General features: G+C 44.4%; 1 protein-coding gene across 6 annotated transcripts in view; it reads right to left on the bottom strand.

Moving 5' to 3' along the window:
• LOC146867157 (uncharacterized) overlaps window positions 1–23,181 on the bottom strand; it is a 1,274,092-nt gene that overhangs the window by 161,452 nt on the left and 1,089,459 nt on the right. For all 6 annotated transcript variants that reach the window (XM_085603699.1, XM_085603695.1, XM_085603693.1 and 3 more), the window contains one exon: window positions 17,876–18,004. In XM_085603699.1, coding sequence (XP_085459825.1) covers window positions 17,876–18,004 — 129 coding nt within the window. The remainder of the gene's footprint in view (window positions 1–17,875; window positions 18,005–23,181) is intronic.

Here is a 23,181-nt window from a genome sequence, read left to right on the forward strand (position 1 = left end):
TATGTGGTGGTGGATAAGGCTTTTTCTGGAAGACAACAGAGGGACTGCCCAGACAGGCCTGATCTGGGATGCTTTAAAGGCAGGAATTAGGGGAGAAACACTTAGCTTTAGTCTGCACCAACAGAGATCAAAGCGGTCTGTGATCTGGAGGGTACATAACAAACTATCCCTAGCAGAGGAGAAGTTAACTTGGAAGGTATCTAAGGGGACGGGACCCCAAGAGGCCCAGCAAAAATTGCTATTTTGGAATCAAAGATTAATTGATATTTTAGCGTGGAGGTGGTAGCTAAGTTTCCTCTCTATCGTTCAGAATGCTATGACTATGGAGAGGCAACCCGGAGGCTGTTGACAAAACTGATTAGGCAGAAGGAAGTGGAGTATGGGATTGCTGCTATTATGGGTCAGGAGTGTAAGACTTATGAATATCCGGTAGATATTCTTAAAGTTATTAGGGATTTTTTATCAAACCCTATATACAGAGGAGTTGGAGAGCCCAACGGATGGGTATGAGGATTTTCTTATGGGTATGGACAGGGTGTGATTAAGTGAGGAAGCTACAGGTCCTGATCATCTTCTGCTGGAGTGCTTTAAGGTATTTTTGGGGGAGCTATGACAAGACACCAATATAATTGTTTTTAAAAATAAAAGGTCAATCATCTTTGCTTCCCAGCTCATTCAGACAGAACATCTATGCCAACGTTTTGGCAAATCAGCAGTGGAAGGCTATATCGATTCGATTTGAAAAACTTTATTCGACAATTAAGTCATGAAAGTATCATACATTAACCAACTACATACACATGCTAAAACATAAATTAAAACAATACATAACATATTTCCATAGGCACATGATTTTCGGACTTACTCCTGTGCTAAACATCAATTTAAATAAACAACAATAATATCTAGTGAAACAATTGATTAGAGAAACTTCTTAATTTAATTTAAATTAAGCAGATAAATCCGAAATTAGAAGATAAAAGATACATGATACATGACTTCGAACAAGCGCCACTACATTAGGCACTTTTAATATTTGTCTGTCTGGATCGTATTATCCAGGCCCACTTTATATACTTTGCCATTGCAATTGCAATTAATGGGCTCGGATCTGAACACAAGATTCTTAATGCCTCTACGTGTCTTCGGGTGCCTAAAAGGCGACAGACAGGTAATAACCATTTTTTCCGTGGGAGCTCATAGAGAGGACAAAAGAAAACAAAATGGCTCAAATATTCAATCATATCCCTACATTTTGGGCATTTATCCGGGGACCCTTTTGTCCATTTAGATGTAAATGAGCAAATAGGGAGAGTACCTATCCTAAACTGAAAGTAAAATTTGCGATCAGTTGGTGCTTCTATCAAATCCCAATAAAGTTCCTGACTGGGATAAGCCTTAATCTCTAGATACCTAGCTGTTAGCTGGGAAGTACACCCCTTTGCAGCAGATTCCATGGCAATAAATTCCCAGTACTTGGCTTTAACAATTTCCTTTGGGGGAAAAACAGCATTTTGAGGATCATCCCAAAGGTTGTTCCATCCCAATCTATAGAGTAACACCTTAATGGACCTCAACCAGTCTATTCTATGGAAATTATCTTTCTCCATTATTTCTTTTAGGCCCAGCGCATAATGCTTTAGCTCCTCAGTTGACCAGATCCTACGCCAATACAGCAATGGTCGCAAGTTGGCGGTATCTTGTATGGTTTTCAAACCTAGGTCCCAAAAAAGGGGTAGCAAGGGAGTACTTTGCGGTACGCCAACAACTTTCCTTATAAACTCGCTCTCCATAACATTCAATCGTTTTGGGTTACTTCCATATCCCCATAGCTCAGAACCATATAAGGATGAGCTACGTATCTTCATCGTATAGACCTCAAGGAGTGGGGCTATAGGCTGGGTCTGCGAGGTTTTGAATCTTTTTAAAAGGAAACCTGTCTGTTGTTTGAACTTCAAAATAGAAGAGTCTATTTGGCTTTTCCAACGCATATTCTTCTGTAGTGTTACTCCCAAATAAGTGAAGGCATCCACCTGTTCCAGGGGAGAGCCATTCATAACAATTACGCTACTGAAGGGTTTGTACGATCTACTCAGGTGCGGACCATTCAAAACCATGAACTTGGTCTTAGAGACGTTAATTTCCAAGCCACGTAGCAAGCAGAATTCTTCAAAGCGCCGGAGGGTTAGCTGTAGGCCACTCGGAGTTTTAGAAATCAGCAGAGTGTCGTCCGCGAACATGAGGACAGGAATGCGGGTACCGGACATTGCCGGAGCGTCTGAAGGGACCCGGGAGAGGAACTCGGCACCCCGTTCACGAAGAGTGAGAACAAGGTCGGTGCCAAGACACAGCCTTGCCGCACTCCTCGCTCCACGGGGAAAGACTCCGTAACCTCGCCCTGCTTTCCCCACCGGACCCGAGCAAAGTTGCACTCATGTAAGCGGACCACCAATGTCAATAACTCCGGCGCCATCCCCAAACCCTCCAACACTTGCCACAGCTTGTCACGTGGGACCAAGTCGAAGGCCGCCCGCAGGTCGACGAACACAGCGTACAAAACCCCTTTTTCTAGGACCACTGTCCTCCAATAGAGGACAATGAACCTAAAGACCTGGTCTATGGTGCTGGTTTTAGGGCGAAACCCCGCCTGCAATGGACTTAGCACATTACTGGATTCCATCCAGGTCTGGATTTTGCCCAAGACCAGCCTACCCAAAATCTTTTGTAAAGCATCTATCAAGCTAATGGGTCTATAATTGCAAGCCAACGATTTATCCCCTTTTTTATATATTGGGACGATTTCTGCACCTTTCCAAGAGTACGGGATCGCCATTCCCTGAGCAATAGCATTTGCTAGGTGCATGATATATAATGACCACCTCGCTCTTTTATACAAAAATACATCGGCCGGGATACAATCCATGCCGGGCGCACGACCCTGGGTGACCTTATCAAGCGCAATGTCAACCTCCCCGACACTAAACACAGGGGTATCATTAAACGGCCTCACCTGAAAAGGCTTGCTAGCTTCCTCAGGACCTATCGAGTACTGAGACTTAAAAAAATCTACCCAAGAACTCTGGGGTACATGATTGTGAGGACTGTCGACTATTTCGCCCTTTTTCCATTTAAAAATATTCCAGAATTTTTTCTGGTCTTTATCAGCACATGCTGCTTTTAGGTCTTGCCACTCACATTCGTTCCAATCCTTTTTTGCTTTCCATAAAACTTTTTTATGAATATTACGAGCAAATTTAATCTTGCTCGAATATTTTGATATTAGAGCAAGTCCCAGCTCGGTACAAGCTTGTTTACAGGAGGCATTATACCAACCTTCCTGTTTACTTCTTGGGGCTTTCTGCACTACAGGGGGTCTGCAAAAACATGATTTTAGTTTTTCAACTAATTTTCCATGAATTTCCTCAAATGTTACTGAGGGTTGTCCTAAATTACCTACTGCCGTAATTGACGACAACGCCTCTTCAACATGGGACTCTATACTACCTAACAAATCTGGGTGTTCTACTACGTAACGCCATTTGAGGTGGCGTTCGTTATTTGATAGAACTACAGCTGGGCCATTCTTATCAGGAGTTTGATCTTTACTAACTCCCATTCCCAAATCAAACGCGGCTACTAGGGGATTGTGGTCGCTTTCAATCCGTGTCTCGACCACCATGTCCACTAACGTATGCCACATCCTCAAATGGACTAAGAGGTAATCTATATTACTTGCCCTAGTACCATTGTTATACGTTTTGTTACACATCCTGTCTGATTTGGTTCTGCCATTGGCTGCCCTCAACTGGTTACCCAGGCAGAACCCTTTCAGGTACAGGGCCGCCTCAGTCCATTTGCCGACTGTCTTTGCCTCAAGCTGTGGGACACCCCATTTTGCATCCTCTTCCTCTGTCAGAAGCATGTCTTGAGATCCGAGTGGCTCGAAGGTCGTATTAAAATCTCCCGCAATAAGTGGGAGCACATCAATGGGGCTAGATTCTACAATGGTGTTTAATGCAGATATCACCTCAGATTTTTTCCCGCCTGGTAAGCCCCTTACATATACATTGAAAATGTCAATTTTAAGGTTTTGCGGACTGGTCAGCCTAATTCCCAATATGTCGGGGTTCTGTGTTTGAGTAATTTGAACTTTGCATTCCAGATTCTGTTTAACCCAGATGATCAGGCCTCCTGATGCCCGTCCCCTGGGTTTTTTCTCTGCCGGAACAAAAAAATTCAAATATCCCAGCATGAACACCGGGTCCACTGACCATGTCTCTTGGAAAAGACAGATGTCATGCTTACTGATAAAATCTACCCAAAGGGGAGATGATAGCTTAGAGTTTATACCCGCCACATTCCAAGATAAAAACAATACGTGGCCTGCAGAGATGAATCCCCCTTCCATACTCCCTGTGATAGATATAGGGGAAGGGGCTATATCTTGCCCAAGACAGGGCATGGGATTAATGCCTGAAATTTCGTTTTGACATTCAACAAGGATGCCTTATTCTCTGATCCCTGTCGTATTTTCTTGGACAAGGGATATGTTAACATCTCTACCATTAGGCGGATCACTATCACACATACCCTCATCTGCCGTTAAAACCACATTTGTTTTTCCACATTTACCTGATGTTATTAAGGATACACATGGTATAACATCATTAGAGTGTATTCTACCATCAAACAGTCAGTCGCAGTCCGCTAGCCCAGAGAGTACATCAAATCTGTTAATCGATCTTATGTCCTCAAGAAAGGTTCCATTAGTCAAGGGGCCCCTGCATGTATTCCCACCTGTAGGCTGTGACTTAGCTACATAAAAGTAAGACAGTGGCATTGTACATATCATAGACGAAGAAGCATTTTGGGGCCAAGAACAAATATATTCCACACACCGCCTATCCCTGAAATTAATAACAACACAATCCCCCTTAGATGACTTGGTACTTCTGCCCACCCAGTTTACACGCCTTGCGTATAAGATCTCAGCACGCATCTGGGCCGGCAGTGGTCGTTTGGCATTAAGCCAATGTGTACATTTGTTCTTTAAATCCCAATAGGATTCCCTTGCTCCCTTCGCCAGGTTGGGAACCCCAGTTAAAATCACCACGTAGGGGGCAGCTTCAGGGGGTAAATGTAGATCAATTAGGCCTGGAGAGGCCTGTGCTGCAGGCTGAATGATTGGAAGCTGCCTGTCAGTTCTTACTCTGCTTTCCCTAGGGCTAGTTGGTATCGGGTGTGGGGAGAGATGTTCATCTACTATCCGAATGTCCACTACTGAAGTCGGATTAGACTCCTGGGGGATAGGTCGATTATCTAGTGCAGAATTAACCAAATTACTGGCAGTGGATTTGGTCACAATCCGTTGTCCTGTTATGCCAGAACGCTCTTTTAACGAGCTCAGGCCTTGTTTGCCACCCCGAGAATTACCCGATGCAAGTGAGAGTTCCATACATACAAGTCTACTCTCAATAGAACCTAATCTTTCATAGATGGGATCACATAATTTCTTAACAATACTTTCCATTTTGACCCAAAAAAGTACTGTGTCTGTTACTTCCACATCTAACGTCCCCAATGGTGGCAATGGGTGTGACCTTGTTTCAGTTGTTTGGGGTTTGGGGTGTGAAGGTGTAGCCTTCGTTGAAACAGAGGCGAGGGATTGGCCAGCCGCTGGGAACGATCTTCCCAGCGGCTTTCTTTTGGTTACCCCTACAGTTTTTTTTCAGGGTAATGGCTGGTTGTTGCTTGCCGGAAGCCGCATTTAGGTTGCTGGTTGAGCGGGTCTTAACACCTAACAAAGGTTCGGAAGTGGGGACCCCATTACCCATATTAACAGTGTCAACATTATCGTCCATTATTTCGATCAGAGACATGGGGCAAATCATTGACTCATTAGTTTGTTCTTCCATCACGGGAGACACTGGACTCGAGGAATCCAACCTTACAGGCTGACCACAGGGAGGTGATTTTGAGTTAGCCATATTCCCCAAAGAGGACCTCTTGTCACAGAGAATGTCTAATGATAGTCTTTTCTCAGTTAATTCAATGTCCTTAGCAAGGGCTGACTGCACTCTCACCAAGAAATTGTCCAATGTTCCCATTAGGGCGCCCCCAGTCGATTGCAAAGTAGGACCATCCCTTTTCTGCGTTTTATCCATTTTTGTCATCTAGTTACCACGTCTTAAGACAAAGTCCCTCTGTATTACAAAGGTGCAGTAATTAGCTTGCACTTACCAGGCACCCAAAACCCAAAGTTACAAGCAGCAGGTGTTAGAGAAGGGTCCCGTTCCGTTCTCTGACGTTCTCGGACGGGCTCAGACGGGCCCGCCCTTGGCCCGGGCTTTGCCCGGCGCGCGCCCGCGCGCGTCCCGCGAAGCGGGGACCGTGCTGAGTGTTATAGCGTCAGGGCGGGAGGGCGGGAGTACGGGAAGAGGACACAGCTGTGTTCAATCACGGGGCTGCTGGTCCTCACAGTCCCGCATTACACTCGCTTCCTCGGGTGACAGCCTCCAATGAGGTTTCAGGCGGCTCCTCCGTTCCTCAGCCTTGGATAGACCCCTCCGTTAAAAGCACTTTGTTAAAACCAGTCTCAGACTCCTACCACGAACGGCACCCGCGAAGCAGGGGCCGTGAGGAGTGTTATAGCGTCAGGGCGGGAGGGCGGGAGTACGGGAAGAGGACACAGCTGTGTTCAATCACGGGGCTGCTGGTCCTCGCAGTCCCGCATTACACTCGCTTCCTCGGGTGACAGCCTCCAATGAGGTTTCAGGCGGCTCCTCCGTTCCTCAGCCTTGGATAGACCCCTCCGTTAAAAGCACTTTGTTAAAACCAGTCTCAGACTCCTACCACGAACGGCACCCACGAAGCGGGGGCCGTGAGGAGTGTTATAGCGTCAGGGCGGGAGGGCTGGAGTACGGGAAGAGGACACAGCTGTGTTCAATCACGGGGCTGCTGGTCCTCGCAGTCCCGCATTACACTCGCTTCCTCGGGTGACAGCCTCCAATGAGGTTTCAGGCGGCTCCTCCGTTCCTCAGCCTTGGATAGACCCCTCCCTTAAAAGCACTTTGTTAAAACCAGTCTCAGACTCCTACCACGAACGGCTATATCACTATTAGTATCACTTCAGCAACATGGCTTTATTCCTGGGTGTGGCACAGTAGACCACACTAGGAGGATGATTACCTTGTTCAACACAGCCGAAGTCTTTAAGACATTGTTGGGTTTCATTTTATTAGATGCCGAAAAGGTTGTTGACCGTGTTTCATGGAAATTTTTATGGGCATTATTAGAGTGGAAAGGGTTTGACAGAAACTTTATGAAGGCTGTTAAGGCCTTGCATAAAGCCCAAGAGCACACTACAAATAATGGGCTAGAGTTAGATAATATACAGATCTCAAGAGGCACTCGGCAGGACTGTCCATGATTGCTGTTATTATTTGCTCTTTATCTAGATCCATTTATAACAAAGTTGGAGAATAACCCCTGTATTAGGCCAGTTATTGTTAATCAAATAGAGTACAAAGTACTAGCGTATGCAGATGATATCATGGTGGTCACTAGTGATCCTTCTGTGGCTCTCCCTGAAATTGAAGATCACGACAGGCAGTTTGGGAAATGCTCAGGATATAGATTGAAAGAGGGAAAGACCCAAGTGCTGTGCACGGAGGGAACAGGAATTAGAGACCAACGAGTGATAACAGATGCTGTATACCTGGGCGTTAAGATTATGGCAGCCTTGGATAGCCTAGTTGAATAGAATATGGCTCCACTATTGCATAAAATTGAACATGATCTTGATAGAATTGACCATCTACATCTCTTGCTTTTAGGGAGGTGCAAAGTATTGGAAAGGACTATTCTTCCAAATGTGCTAAATATGTTTAGGACCGTCCCATTGAAAATCAGTTAAACATTGGCTGTCCAAATTGGAGAGTACATGTTTTAGCTTTTTTGTGGGGGAATAGGAGATCAAGGAGAGCAGCTACATATATGTTTCTACTGCATTTGCGAGGAGGATTGGTGGTTCCTAAAGTAACTCTGCATTATTGGGCGTGCATGCTACAACATATGGGTATTTTAATTACAGATAGAGCGAGTCAAAATAATTTAGCAGAATCCCCAATAATTTATGAGGTGATTCTGGGAGTGGAAGCTGGGGCATGTCTTGTAAAAAAATATTTAACCTAGCTACTATAAGAAGACCAGGTTCAAGGTCTTAAGAGCAGCATATAAGGTCTGGAGCCAGATTAAGCGATGATTAGGTATTCCTAGGTTTAAATTTTATTCACCATTATCAGCCTCGTCGATTTTCCCACCTGTTTTTCAGGATATGATTATGGATTGGTGGGTGTTGAAGGGACTTACAGTGTTAAGGGATTTATTTTTAGATGGCCAACTCCATTTCTATACAGATCTACAGGAGGCTTTTGGATTGGCTAAGAGTGAATTTTTAAGATTTCTTAAGATACTGGATCTTTCCTTTAAAATGAAAAATGAATTAATTTCAGTGGCTAAGATTCCCTTGATTGAGGCGATGAGATGGCAAGATAGAATTGGCTTAATCTATGATGTACTGGTGCAGGGTCAGTGCAATGATTTGGAAATACAAACCTCTAAGAGGGAGGCTAGGCTTTGCGTTGAGGAGCTTTATCTCTAGGAATCATTTAACTTGGGTAATAAAGTTTTATTGAAGGAGAGCTTAAGAAGCCAACATTTTAAGATAGTCTTCAATCTGTACCACACTCCGGCAAGGGTGGCCAAGTGGGGTGTCAGGTTTGGTGGCAAATGTAACAGACGTGGCTCAGTGCAGGCCGAGATTGTTCACATGTTTTTTGCATGGCCAAAACTGGAATCATTGAAACAGGACATTGGGACGTTTTTGGGGTCTATCATGGGTGGGCAGGTTCGGTTCTCTCCGGTAATGATGATTCTGAGGGTGAGTGAAAGCTCGGAAGTTAATGAGGTAGCAAGAAGAGAAGCATATTTATTATTGATTGCTATGGCAGTTTCCTGTCTATGCATTGCGTCAGAATGGTTAAATTCTGCCTGCTCAACATTTTCAATGTGGAGATCAAGATTACTAGCAATTTATAATATGAAAACTAATTTATATAAGTGTAAAGGTCGAAAGAAGCAGCAGTGGGGAGCCAGAATCTGGGTGTCACTTACTAATTGGATGGAAGCGCCGATGCACCAGGAATTCATTAGGAGGAAAGGTAACAAAGGCCGCAGTTAGCCTGTTAGTACATAATGTGTCTTGGACTCCTCTTACCTTCCTGAGTTTTATGCATATGCCATTTATTGCTTAGTGGTCAGGGGACTCTAAATACTTCTCTGGAATTATTTTATCTGCTGTTAGATGTATAATATCTGGTTTGGGGTCTTTTGTATATGAAAGTTTATAACCCCGGGTTCAAGGAAAAAAATGTTCCATTTGAAGATGCCTCCTATTAATAAGACTATATTTATCAGCTGTGAGTCATTTACTGTATTCTCTTCTTACACTAATGTATTTGGAATAATGCTGCTAAACCAGGATTTATATTTGCCGCTGTTCGTAGTGACATGTATAACAAATTGTTATTCATCTTTTTTCAATGAAAAAATCTGCGGTGTATTTCGTTGTAAAAAGTGGATTGAAAAGCTCATTAAAAAAAAAACGCCCATTGTACGGTTAGCAACAAAAATATTTATAACTAGTTCAAGGTTCAAAAACGATTGTCCGCATTTTGGGCAAAGACAGATGGTAAGATATATATAGAGTCCATCCCTGAAGCAGCTGGAAACACATGTAAGTAGCAGGAACCAAAGTTGCTGCGTTGCAATAGGAGGAGGTAGAAGAACAGCATCATAGCACAGACATATGGCACTTCTTCTCCCTTCCCTAGTGCTGGCTCTCTTAAAAAGTGCCTAGAACCACACACACACACCTTTTGATCATAGTACAAAGATGACTGTATGAGTCTAGCATAGTACTGGCAGAGTAAACTTTAAGTATAAAAACTATGTTTGGATTAACTTTAAACCTTTTTAAGCTTGAAAAGGTTTGGAGAAATTTAAAGATTTCTCCAAGTTAATGCCTGTCTTAAGGAGACATTATTTTTTGTTGCAAAGCCCTGTGCACAACAGCAGCAGTTAATCGATAAGGGTGGAGGAGCGTTGTCCCCCTGCTGGGAGTGTAGAAAGCATGAAAAATAAAATGATAAGAAAACGACTTTATTACCATTTTAGTTTTTCTCTTTCAGCCCAAGCTGAGTCTGAGGGGCCAATGGGCCATTGTTGCTGATTGGCAGGGAGAAGTGGTGGCCACTTACGTTTAAAGTGCGCATGTTGGACTGGCCGGCTGTCTTGCAATGGACAGCCCAACATGCACACTTCAAACCTGTGTTAGACAGCTGGGTGCAGAGCAGGCACAAGCCCCTAGTGCCTGAGGGAGCATCAAGTCAGCCCCGCTCAGACCAATTCTGGTGCTTCTCTCATGCAGCTTACCATTATTAACAGCATGAGTGCAGCATCTGAATTTGTTAAAGGAGTTGGCTGTGGGAGTGGCCCTCGAGCTCGGAGTCGGACATGATCTGACCAAGCTCGAACGGTAATGACTAATAACTGGATTTTGTGGCAGTGGTTTCATGTGAGCAACAGGTTATTTCAGAGGGGCATGCTGCTTTATGGGCTGTGTGCATCTTGATCTTTTACAGTTTAAATTTCCTATCAACGTAGTGTAAGCGGTCGCCTCAATCTTCCATTAAATAATAGCTCACAGTTCAAAATGATTGCCTGGTGCCTTCTGTTAATGGCCTTTCACCTATTTTTTGATATATTGTGCCCAACGGCTCAAAGGTAGTCGCAGGTCCATCCCATTTTCACCATGGTGCATTTCCTATCCTTCAGCCCATGCCCTCCTGCGAGGGTGCAAGATCCTCAGTTCAGATCCCTCATCTCTGTTGTCTCAAGACCTGGCAGCTGACAAACAAGCCTTGTCCCTGAAGATGCTCCCAGTGGCGGGTACACATGCTCTCAACGGACCAGACACGTCCTCCTTGGTTCCCTGTCCTTTTTTTTTTTTTTACAGGTGGGTGTCATGAAGCCAGCCGCTGTAAAAACCCGCTTAGTTCAATTAATCAATCAATCCACTTTATTCGATTAATTAAAATCATAAAAGTACAATCCACAACAATACACAGACAATACAGACATGTAAATATAATATATAAGAAACACTATCACTTAAGAATTCATCATGTGCAAATTTTCCAAATTTAAAATTTCCATGAACCTAACAAAATTCGTCATAAGGTTCCTGTTTTTCTTAAACCTCATAAAAATACAATACACAACAATACACAGACAAAACAGACATTTTAAATATAATATATAAAAACAGTATCACTTATGAGGTCATTCTGTGCAAATTTTCTAAATTTAAAATTTGCGTAAGCCTAATCTAAGCGGTATTCATCATAAGGTTCCTGTTTTTCTTAAGCCTCACGGCAGCAACTAAGCAACATGCAATATAAAATACATCCCCTCTGTTACACAACATCTGTAGGTAAACTAGCGCTGGTCTAACCTGTGAAAAACCCCTACCTCTCAGAATGGGTAACAAAAATTTCATGCAGATGTCAGTATAAAAATGACAAAACATAATAAAGTGTAGGGTATCCTGAGGTGAGAAGTTGTCACAATGACAAGGTTCTGCATCCTCAGGCTTACACCACTCCGGAAAATTCCCCAGTGAAAAATGAATCACGTTAAAATGGAACCTAGTAGGAGCCAGCGATAGAAAGGCTTATTCACCAGTACCAAGTATGGCTCAATGTGAATAGTTTTTTTTGTCAAAAAATGAGTTCTAACCAAAGGTTTGCTTAGCTCCTGATCTGCCCGCTTAGTTATCTGCATTTGCTTCTAGATAAGATATGTGTCAGGGCTACTGGAGCTCAGTCGCTCCACGCTGACCTCAGATCTTGGGCACAGCCACTTCTTTTCCCATTCGAGTCGTGCAAAACCTCTTGGACTGCAGCTTGAATGCTGCTGATTTATAAGGTGATTTTCAGTCTGGAGTCTCTTAGAGGGTCTGTCATCATCATCATCATTATAAATCAATTTATTTCGGTCGTAGACCTTAAAAGCAAACGATCATCATACATTTTTACAATACTTCATAATTAAAAATAGTTCCGAAATATGTAATAGAAGAAGATAAAAATTCATAAATGTGACTCGTCCTAAAGTGCTTAAAGTCCATTTGTTCAACAATGTTAAAAAAAGAATCATAAAAGTTGCACGATAAGAGCAATAATAGTATCAAGTAACTAAAACATGCAACATGCGGACTAAAATCCTTAAGAATAATCAATGACATTTTAGGTAAAGAAGAAAAAATGAATCCAAAAACCCACAACCAATACAGAAATAGCTCAATCAGAATTTCCTGTGACGGAGAAGCTTGGATCTGATGGGCCAGACACTTTTGAGGAATTTTGCAATAGAGAATGTTATATAAGATGAAGTCTCAAATCTACAAATTCTTAATGCAACTTTCCACTGCTGGACTCCTAAATTCCTGCATAGGGGCACTATCCAGCACTTGCTCTGGTGGATAAACGCTGGACAGAAGAATAAAAGATGCTTATAAGTTCACTCTGCACTACGACAGTCTTGGCAGATTTTACTCCCATCAGCCGGGCTCTTCCACTTGGCAGTAAAATTGGCAAGTAGAAGGGCGCCCAGTCTGAATTGGATGTAAAGAGCTTTAGTAAAGAGCAGCTCAATCGAATCCATAAAGGGCTTGAATCCAGGCACTGGTTTCATCTCCAGGAGTCTGTCTATGAGAAAACTGGGATTTTGAGACTGTATCAGGGCTCTATCTTCACTCTCCTAAAAATGAGACTTGGCCATTCTGGAAGGTTAGGTCCAGTAATCAGTCAGGCCTGGGGAGGAAAAGATCTTTCGGACATATTTAAACCATGGGAGTGTTGCTCATAATGTTTATTTTTCCAGTATATCTCTCAGGCCGTTCCTGTAATGAAGTAGCTCCTTACTCAATATAAAACCAGTTTCAACCTAACCTCGGAAGTGATCGATTGCATGTCCAGGTCATGTGTAAAAATCAAGTGAGTGGTTTTGGGGAGTTTTAGGGCCACTCTCAAGAATTTATTTTCAACCACTCCTAAGGGAACAATAATACGGTAGCCCCATAATTTCACACCATAGGTTGCGGCAGCCACCGATTGGGCTCTGCATGTTTCAAGAAGGAGAGAGGTAGAGTATATGGAGATGTTACTTATGAATTTCAATATAGCTGCCACCCTGCAGGATAGCAGGAGCATATTCTTTAAGATCTGGCCTGCCCAAGAATTACTACTAGATAGGCAAATTCCCAAATAAGTAAAGTCTGAGACTCTCTCAAGGTCCACATCATCTAGCCTTATAACCCCTCTAAAGTGTCTATGAGGATGAATTGCCATAAACTTGGTTTTGGAAGCGTTTATTGGTAACTCCTGTTTAAAGCAAACCAACATGAATCTATTTAATACACTTTCTAACCCTTTTGGGGTTTTGAACACCAGCAGGGTGAAATCTGCAAATAATAAAGCTGGGGTTTTGACATCCCCCAAAACAGGTGGGCCAATAACACAGTTCAAAAAATATCAACACCTGTGCAAAGTTATCTGTGTGTAGGTGAATTATAATGTTCAATAGAGGGGGTGGGTGGCCCAATTCCCTTAAGGTGGACCAAAGCTTTTTTCTTGGGACCATATTGAAAGCCAACTGTAGGTCGACAAAGGCCACATAGAGGCTGCCTCCGCTAAATTCCACTACCTTCCACTTCAAAAACAAAAATCTAAAAACTTGATCAACCATTCTTGTCTTGGTACGTAATCCAGCCTGAAAATGGGAGAGGATAATTTTTTCTTCCATCTAGTCAAGGAGACGATCAAGTATTTGTTTGCAGGAGATGCTTTGAGTGGTGTCAATAAGACTTATGGGGCAGCAGTTACCTGAATCTGATTTACAGCCCCTTTTATGAATAGATATTATCTCTACTCCTTTCCAGGAATAAGGAATTTGGGCACCAGCCATGAAAGTATTAGCCACGTGATTTAAATATGGGGCCCAGACAGTGAGCTCAGACCTAAAGAGATCCCCAGGGATTTTGTCAGGGCCAGGGGCCTTACCTGCTTTCTGTGAGCAGATTACTTGGAAGGTTTCAGCCAATGTAAAAAGGGGTCAAAACCTATGTTGGTTCCCCATGCAGGCAGACGGGGAGTTCCATAATATAAACTACAGGGACATAAGCCACACCTGAGATGCAGTGAGACAGATTTAATGCATCAGTGGTAACGCCTCTTAAGTCACTAGGCATATACATTTGAACCCTGGATTGCTCTCAGCGGATCTCTCTTGTTGGGGCACAACTTAAGGTTCTGTCAGAACAGGGTAGAGTAAACATCGGGCCATAAATAAATTGGGGTGCATTCTTCCACAACTCAGGCCACCTAAGAATCAATCGCAGAAAAGAGTATGCAGGTTCTTTATTACCTCAAAAGCTCAACTAAAGGACAATGCCATTGCAACACTCTTAACAATGACTGCTATGTAGAATACAGTCTCCTCCAACATATCTATCACCAAAGAAGAAGGCATCAGAGCCACGGACTGAAGAACATTGAGGATGTGCTGCAGCTGATGGGTAAGTAAACGTTTCAGTTTTCATGATAATAAAGTCTTAAAGTCTTAAAGTAATGCATGACATGTCATTGATTTAGTTACTGCATAAGTTGCATTCCTGTCTGTTAGCTATTTTTCCGTGGAGATTGTTTCTTTATAGGTAAGAGGGTGTGGCGTAATTGCCAGAGCTGCTGACTTTGGAGCTAGGGAAGCAGGTTCGAGTCTCGGTGCCGTTTAACATCCTGTGATTCTGGGCAAATTACTTAATCTCCCTGGTGCCCATAAAAATTGAAGGTAAAACTGTGTAACTGGTGCTTATTTAAAGCACTCAATACCTTCAGGTCGAGTTCACACAAAAGGCTGATTGTTAAGTGCATACTCTGAATTCTGTGTTTTCATTTTTGACTCATGCACTGTGAGAAACTCGCACTGCATTCGGCCTCAACTCCAGAGCTTTGAGTCGTGGTCTGTTATAAACTGAAGAAAAAAAACCCCACTTAACAAGTCACGTTTGGGAGCTTGGAAGTTGAGCCTAAAGGCACTGCTGGAGTCTCACAGTTTTTGTGAAAATATTCACTTTGCTCGCCTCACCATTTTTATATGTCACCAACCACCAATGGTGTATAAGTGCTAGTAGACGGGGCTTGCATCAAGAACCATGGATGGTAGCATGGGAATGCTCATATACCACCCATGGGATGCCCTTTTGATGCTTAATTAAGGCAGAGTAGCAATATTTGTTGTTAATTTAAGTCAATATTTCAGTCAAAAAGCAGTTTTGCGATGAGAACTACATAGTTTATTAATACTTTGCACCCGTTGTGTCAATTTTTTGACTTTGCTCCACCGCAAACCTTTGATAAATCTGCTCCTAAATGGTTTGACTTTTCTATCCTGTTTATTTTGCTTATTTATACAATTTGCTAATTGGATCCCATCTAACTTATTACGTTATTGATCATCACATTATTATTATCAGCCAAGTTCTTACCCATGAGTGTTCTTATTCCATCCAAATGATTAACTGTCTTTTTATTTATTTAGCACTGGTATAAAATCATCAAAAATAATTTGACTTACATGAAAAATGAAAAAAAGAAACACTTGTCTTTCATAAAACAAAGGCCACTGGTGTTAGCAGTATGATTGTAATGTAAGGTATCTGAAATATGGACATTTACAAATAAAAATATATATATATTATTGTTCCAATTTTTGTTAATCAGTGCATCTGTTTACACAACTCTGTTGCCTGTATATTGTGCAACAGAACACTGTTTTTTAATAGTAAGTGCATAGGAAATAATAAATGCACAGGAGCCCATATGTTGGAAGAAAGACTGTCGCAGTTTGGTTGACTGCACACCGGGAACCGCTTCTCCCATGATAGATTATGTTGTGATTCTATTGGTAATTTCAGATGCTCGAAGTACCCAAAGTGAATGGACAGTCAGTGACTTTACCCACCCTCATTGAAGCCCATGGACTCTTCTATAATTTGTAGGCGCAGGCAGCATAGTTTGAACTCATGCTACATGAGGGTGGGCTATGACACCACCGGCTTGCCTTTGGTTGTGGCCCACCTCAACCCCCTCCCTTCTCGATACAAGTCCTAACATGGCTACGTTTTCTAAGCTGCATAAATGACCGATTATTCTTTCTATGTACTTATGTCATTTTTAGGTCGAGCCTAGTGGCAGTGCGCATGCGCTGCTCGCTCTGCAAAACTGTTGTAGTAGAGTACGGGAGAAAAGCCGCGCCCACTCTCCTCCCACATTTTTCATTGGGTTGTGTCAACGTCTTCCATAAATGCTGCCTTCCGATTCGTTAATAGGCTTTTTAGTCCCTCCTCAGTACGGCCTTGTCTTCATTTGTACCCTCACATGGTGACTGGTCCTTTTACTTCAGTTGTTACACAGGACCTGTTATTTAGTCTGTAAGCACTATTTACTTTATTGAGTTTCTCTTACTGCAGGTCGGACATGCGCTGCTTCAGCTGAAACCACTTGTGTTTTTTTAAGCAGCACGGCCGCCCTCGTAACAAGGGCACCTGTTTTCTATCACCTTAACCCAGCAATTATCTTGTGTCTGTTTCAACCCCTGAACGACAATGGATTTTGAAATGATTAGCAAATTAAGTCATGTGAATTCCAGGTAGCACATAATCCTGTGCTAATGGGCTGATTCTGACAACAGCACATCTGTGTTACATGTCATCTGTACTAAAGCCACCTCACGGCTTGTTTTCAAAAGCCTGTTTTAGTTACAACACGACCACCAATACCACCACCATCAATACCACCATCACCGCCTATACCACCACCATCAATACCACCTCCTCCACCGATACCACCACCACCGTCTCCAATACCACCACCAATACCACCTCCAATGCTGCCACCACCACCAATACCACTACCACCACCACCAATACCACCACCAAAAATACCAACACCAATACCACCACCAACACCATCAATACCGCGACCTCCACCACCACCAATAACACCACCACCATGAATACCACCACCACCTATACCACCATGAATACCACCACCACCTATACCACCAACAATAACACCACCACCAATACCACCACTATCACCAATACCACCACCAATACCACTACCACCACCACCAACACTACCACCACCAATCCAATACCACCACCAGTACCATTACCAGTACCACCACCAATACCACCACCACCAAAACCACTACCACCACCACCAAAACCAATACCAATACCACCTGCAATACCACCAATACCACCACCAATATCACAACCACCACCACTAATACCACCACCACCAATATCACCAATGCCACCACCACCGACACCACTAACTAAGATGCAGATCGTTTGCAGATAAGGATGGGTCATATCCCTTCATGTGATGCTTTTGAATGCCGGAATGGAGTTTAGTTAGGGAAATGTCATTTATAAAGAGATGTTTTTAAATCTATGCTTGAGTAAAATTATGTTTACAATTATTTTTTATATTCAAGGCAGCAGTCAATTTGGAAATCACTTTTGGCTATTTCTTATTTGTTAATTTATATGAATAATGTGTGGGATGTATATCTCTATGGTTTCTAAAGGTGTGCATAAACCATGACACCTCTTAGCTCCTTCTGTTGAGTCAAGCACTATGTTAAGTTAACAAAAGAACTGTAAATACTCTTACTTTACACTTACCAGTTTCGTTGATAAACAGTCTTTGATGATTGTGGTAATTTTCAGTAGGTTGTCGTGATTTAACTTCAGTAATGCCGACCTTGTTCTAAGATTCATTCTTATTGATACTTCCTCGTGCAAATAGTTTTCCTGCAAGAAAAACGTATGTGAACATCGCATCAGAAGTGTCTTCTGTGTAATCAAAACTTGTAAAACTTAATAAAAATGGATCTATAGTGCTTTAAGAGTGGGTGTCATTAGGAAGTATATGAAATTGTAGCAACAAAGATTTAGACATTCCCCCACCCTGCGGCATATCCTCTGCAATCACAAGACTGTCGCAAAACTTTAGTGACACAACTGCCCCACCAAACTCACTCACGATGGGAACACTATGAGGAGTTGGACACCAGACACACAGGCGGGACCTCACAACTCAGTACAGCTCTTAAGTTGAACTGATGTTTGTGACTTACTCATTTCTGATACGCCACAAACCCAATTTTATGCCCGAATAATAGTTTTTTCACCCCTTCCCTATCAATGCTGCCCCCATGCAGGGGTTATAATAGGCTTGGTTTATATGCTGCGCTCTATGGTATTTGGAAGTAATCAATGCTAAGACTGTGTAAAGTATATAAATATGGAAATGTAAATTGAGCACTTTTGCTGACTTTACTTCTATTGTCATTTTGAAATAATAAAACCAATAAAAAAAATAATAATAATAATTAGACATACTAAAAACATTACAGTTAGCGGCTGTGCTCTAACCTCTGTTCCAGTTTATGGGACCATTTTGATCAATGCTAAGGGTAAGATCCCCTGTTCAAACTTAAGATCACCAGTCACACGGCGATACATTGTGAGGCACTTGCACAGGTTTTAATTACAGGTTTTTTGGACCTTGTCTGTCTACTCGCTTGCTGTGTTGTGTGTATTAGTCTGTCTTTCAAATTTCCCACAATTCGGCAACTATTTAGTGTCAACCACAGCAGGAGCCTGTCTACCATGGGCGACACTCTGGTATCCTGATGATATATTATACCAGATATGCAGAATCTAAGCTTATTGTTTCTTCCTACTCTTTTATGGGGAATACCTACAGTACATATCAAGATACAGGTGTCCAGTAGGTTCACTACCTCCCTTGTTTGGCCCTGAAGAAGTGCCGTGGATCCTTTCTAGACTGTTGAGCGTGAAACATATTGACCTGACCTAACTACCCACAGATTTGAAGCTACTTGGGTACATTTCGCCCCTACTGTAGCCCCAACCACATTACATTTTTTTAATCCTACCAGGAGAACTGTCACATTTAAAAAAAATGTTTGGTATATCCTAGACAGTGTTTTCTTATTTTTCCTCACTCCTATATACAGAATCATCCCACACGTTTAGAATGCCCTCATACTTGCACCCTCCAACATACAGCATAAACAATAGAAGATCTTCACCAAAGCGACCCTCCTTGAGGCCCGTAGGGCATTGCAGCACCGGCCCTACAAGAAGCAACGCAAAATGATGAAATATAACATCTCAGTGATGTGTGAGCGCAACAAGAAATAATCCTTAGGATTCCCTCTCCATGTTTCGTCCACCATTTTGCCTCTCCTCCTATTATTCTGATAGGAACAGTACCTTCCCTGTTGGATTACTGCCTTTGGAGCCTAGGTGCTGGACCTTTATTTGGCTCCTAGTCCCCCTTTCCTTTTGCTTTGAGATTTGTATAGCACTACATACCTCTAGGGTAACAGAAGTCAAGTGACTAGTGAACACATCAAAGTTTGTGATCAAGGCCCAACGAATTTTGCAGGTTTTCAGTTTCTGATTTTGACTTTAGTTGAATTTCCAAATGTATAACTTTTCCCTTATCAAACCAAAAGAGATTTAAACCAATTCGGATATTTAAAAAACTCCATAAAAGGTAAAGACTGATTATGTTCTAGGAGGGGTGAAATGCTGGGGTTCACGCACAAACAGACATTCTTTATGGAGCATGCACCTGTCAGGTAGCTACACCCTGGATGCACTAAATTGGAGAGATTCAATCAAATCAATCAATTGGGGGGATTTTAAGTGCGCTACTCACCCGTGAGGGTCTCAAGGCGCAGGGTGGGAGTAGACAACTCCACTCAGTCGAAGAGCCAGATCCTGAGTGTCTTCCTGAAGATGTTCAGAGAGGGGGGGAAGTCTGATGTCGATTGGGTCTTGGCCGCGATGTAGGAGAAGGCTCTTCCACCTGTTCTGACTCTGTGGATGCGTGGGGTTTTGGCGAGGGTGAGGTCGGCGGATCGGAGGTTTCTCTTGGGTATGTGGAAGGAGATTCTCTCATTGAGGTATTGGGGTCCGGTGTTGTGGAGGCATTTGTAGGCGTGGGTGAGTATCTTGAAGTTGACTCTCTTCTCAACGGGGATCCAGTGGAGGTTACGCAGGTGTTGGGTGATGTGTTCATGTTGAGGGATGCCGAGGATGAGTCTGGTTGCTGTGCTCTGTATAGTCTGGAGTTTGTGGAGCACAGACTTGTTGATCCCGGCATAGAGGATGTTTCCATAGTCCAGTCTGCTGGTTATGAGTGCGTGGGTGACGGTCTTCCTTGATTCGGGGGGATCCATTTGAAGGTCTTAAGGAGGAAGCAGAGGGTGTTAAAGCAGCTGGAGGTGACGGCGTTGACCTGTCGGGTCATGGAGAGGGCGGAGTTGAGTATGATGCCAAGGTTTCGGGCATGGTCCGTGGGGGTGGGAGGGCTGCCGAGGGTGGTGGGCCACCAGGTGTTGTCCCATGCAGAGGGGGAGGGTGCAAGGACCAGGACCTCTGTCTTCTCGGAGTTGACCTTCAGGCAGCTGCAGCTCATCCAGCATGCAATGTCTTTCATTCCTTCCTGGAAGCTGACTCTGGTGGTGAGGGGGTCCTTGGTTAGGGAGCGGATGATCTGGGTGTCATTGGCGTAGGATACTATGCTGAGTCCGTGCTGTCTGACTATGGCGGCAACGGGGGCCATGTAGATGTTGAAGAGCGTGGGGCTGAGCGATGATCCTTGGGGTACTCCGAAGTTGATTCCCGTGGGTTCGTAGAGGAAGGGTGGTAGTCTGATCCTTTGGGTTCTGCCGGTGAGGAAGCAGTGGATCCAGTTGAGGGCAGTTCCCTGTATGCCAGCGTTGGGGAGTCTAGCGGTGAGTGTGCCGTGGGAGACGGTGAAGAATGCTGCAGAGAGGTTGAGTAGGATCAGGGCCGCGGTGTGTCCTTGGTCGAGGAGGGTGCGGATGTAATCTGTGGGAGCGAGTAGAATGGTCTTGGTGCTGTGGTTGTTGCGGAATACAGATTGGGAGGGGTTGAGGATGGAGTTTTCTTCGATGAATTTTGTTAGCTGGGCATTGACGATCTTCTCTGTGACTTTGGCCACAAAGTGGAGGAGGGAGATGGGTCGGTAGTTCTTGAGGTCCGTGGGGTCTGCTGAGGATTTCTTGAGCAGGGGTCTGACGTTTGTGCGTTTACAGTTGTTGGGAAAGGTGCCAGTCTTGAAGGTGGTGTTGATGGTGCATCATAGTTCTGGAGCGATGGCGGCTCCGTGGTAGATGTGCAGTGGGCAGGAGTCCGTGGGGGACACTGAGTGGATGCCTTTCATGGTCGATGTGGTGTCTTCGATGGTGACTGGGGTCCAGGAGGGCTGGCTGGAATTGATGGGGATGGAGGTGGTTTCAGAGGCAGGTGTCTGGTCATTGAAGTGGTCTTAGAGGCCCTTGATTTTCAGATGGAAGTAGGATCCAAGCTTGTTGCAGAGGTCTTAGGAGGGGGTGATGTCCGTGGTTTCGCTAGGGGGTTTGGTGAAATCCTGGATGACGCTGAAGAGGTTCTCCGAGTTGCTGGGGTTGGCGAGGATCTTGTATGGATGAAGGTCCTTTTGGTGGATCTGATGCGTTGGTGGTATTCTATTATGGCATTCTTGTAGGTGGTGCGATCTTCTGGTGTTTTGCTGTTTCTCCAGTTCTTCTCGAGACGTCTGCAGGTGCATCTGTATTCTTGAAGGTCGGTGGTGAACCAGGTGGCCTTCCTGTGGCACTGTCTGTCAGGGTTGCATAGGTATGTGAGCTCGTCTGCGCAGTTGGAGATCCGTCTGTGGAGTTATTTGTCTGCGAGGTTGGCATCGGTCGAAGTGGTGAAGGCGTCGCGGTTCAGGGCGGAGTTGAGCTGCTCCTCAGTGATTTTGCTCCAGTTCCTTCTGGGTGGGCACGGTGCATGTTTGGGGACGGTGGGTTTGTCAACGATGAAGTGTACGCAGTGGTGGGCCATCCAGGGGGGGTTGCATGGTGTGTCTGAAGTGTATGCTGTTACCTCCTGCGAAGTTGGGGTGGAGGGTTTGTCCTGCATTATGGCTGGGCATGGTGACAAGTTGTCCAGGAGGGTGGTAGAATTGGGATAGCTCGGGTGGTCCAGGTGGAAGTTCAGGTCTCCGATGAGTATGTAGTCCATGGAGGCGATGGCATGGGGTGCAATGAGGTCGGCGATGGTCGTGGCGAATGAGGGGCGAGGTCCGGGGGTCTGTTAGCGAGGGTGCAGCGAAGTGTGGATCTCGGGTTGGTCTGGATCTGGAAGTGAAGGTGTTCAGTGGTGGAGAGGGAGTCGTTAGTGGTGGAGGTGGAGAGTCTGAGGGAGCTCTTGTGTGCGATGGCGAGTCCTCCTACTGGGCAGTTGGGCGGTCTTTCCTCTGGATCTTGTACCCAGCGGGGATGGCGATGGCATTGTCGGGGGCGGAGGAGACTTTGGTCCAGGTTTCTGTAAAGAAGGCGACGTCTGGTGAGAGGGAGTCGAGGAGGTCCCAGATCTCGACGGTGCGTCTGTGCATAGAGTGCATGTTGAGGAGCATGCACCTCAGGGTTTCGGAGGTGTTGGTGTTCGGTGTACGGGTGGTGGCCGTGGGGGGTGCTGACGGTGCTGAAATTCTGGTGGCAGTGACTGCAGGTGAACTGTCCGTTGGTGGTGCTTGGCGTGGATAGCTGGCAGTTGTTGTTCCTCCCAGGGTTGAGTGCGAGGAGGGTAGCTGAGTCGTAGTGGTGGATGGTTAGAGATCCAGGGTTCCTGGTGCTGGTCGCGGTTGGTTCGCAGACGGGCTTGCTTTTGGCGCACCTTTGGCACGCCGGTGGCACACCCACTGTGAGTATCAGCTGCGCGGCTGCACAGTGGCTGCCATTAAATAGGGGAGGAGGAGGAAGGCACAGCTGGGAGGCGGAAGCAGGGATCGGCCGGGGGGGCAGGGCCACGGGGGCAGCAGCGGCAGGAGGAGAGTGTGAAAACCACCAAGAGGAGGGTACAATTCGGCAAAAACAAAA

The sequence above is a fragment of the Triturus cristatus genome, chromosome 1_2 (genome assembly GCF_964204655.1).
Source record: "Triturus cristatus chromosome 1_2, aTriCri1.1, whole genome shotgun sequence".
Taxonomy (NCBI): Eukaryota; Metazoa; Chordata; class Amphibia; order Caudata; family Salamandridae; genus Triturus; species Triturus cristatus.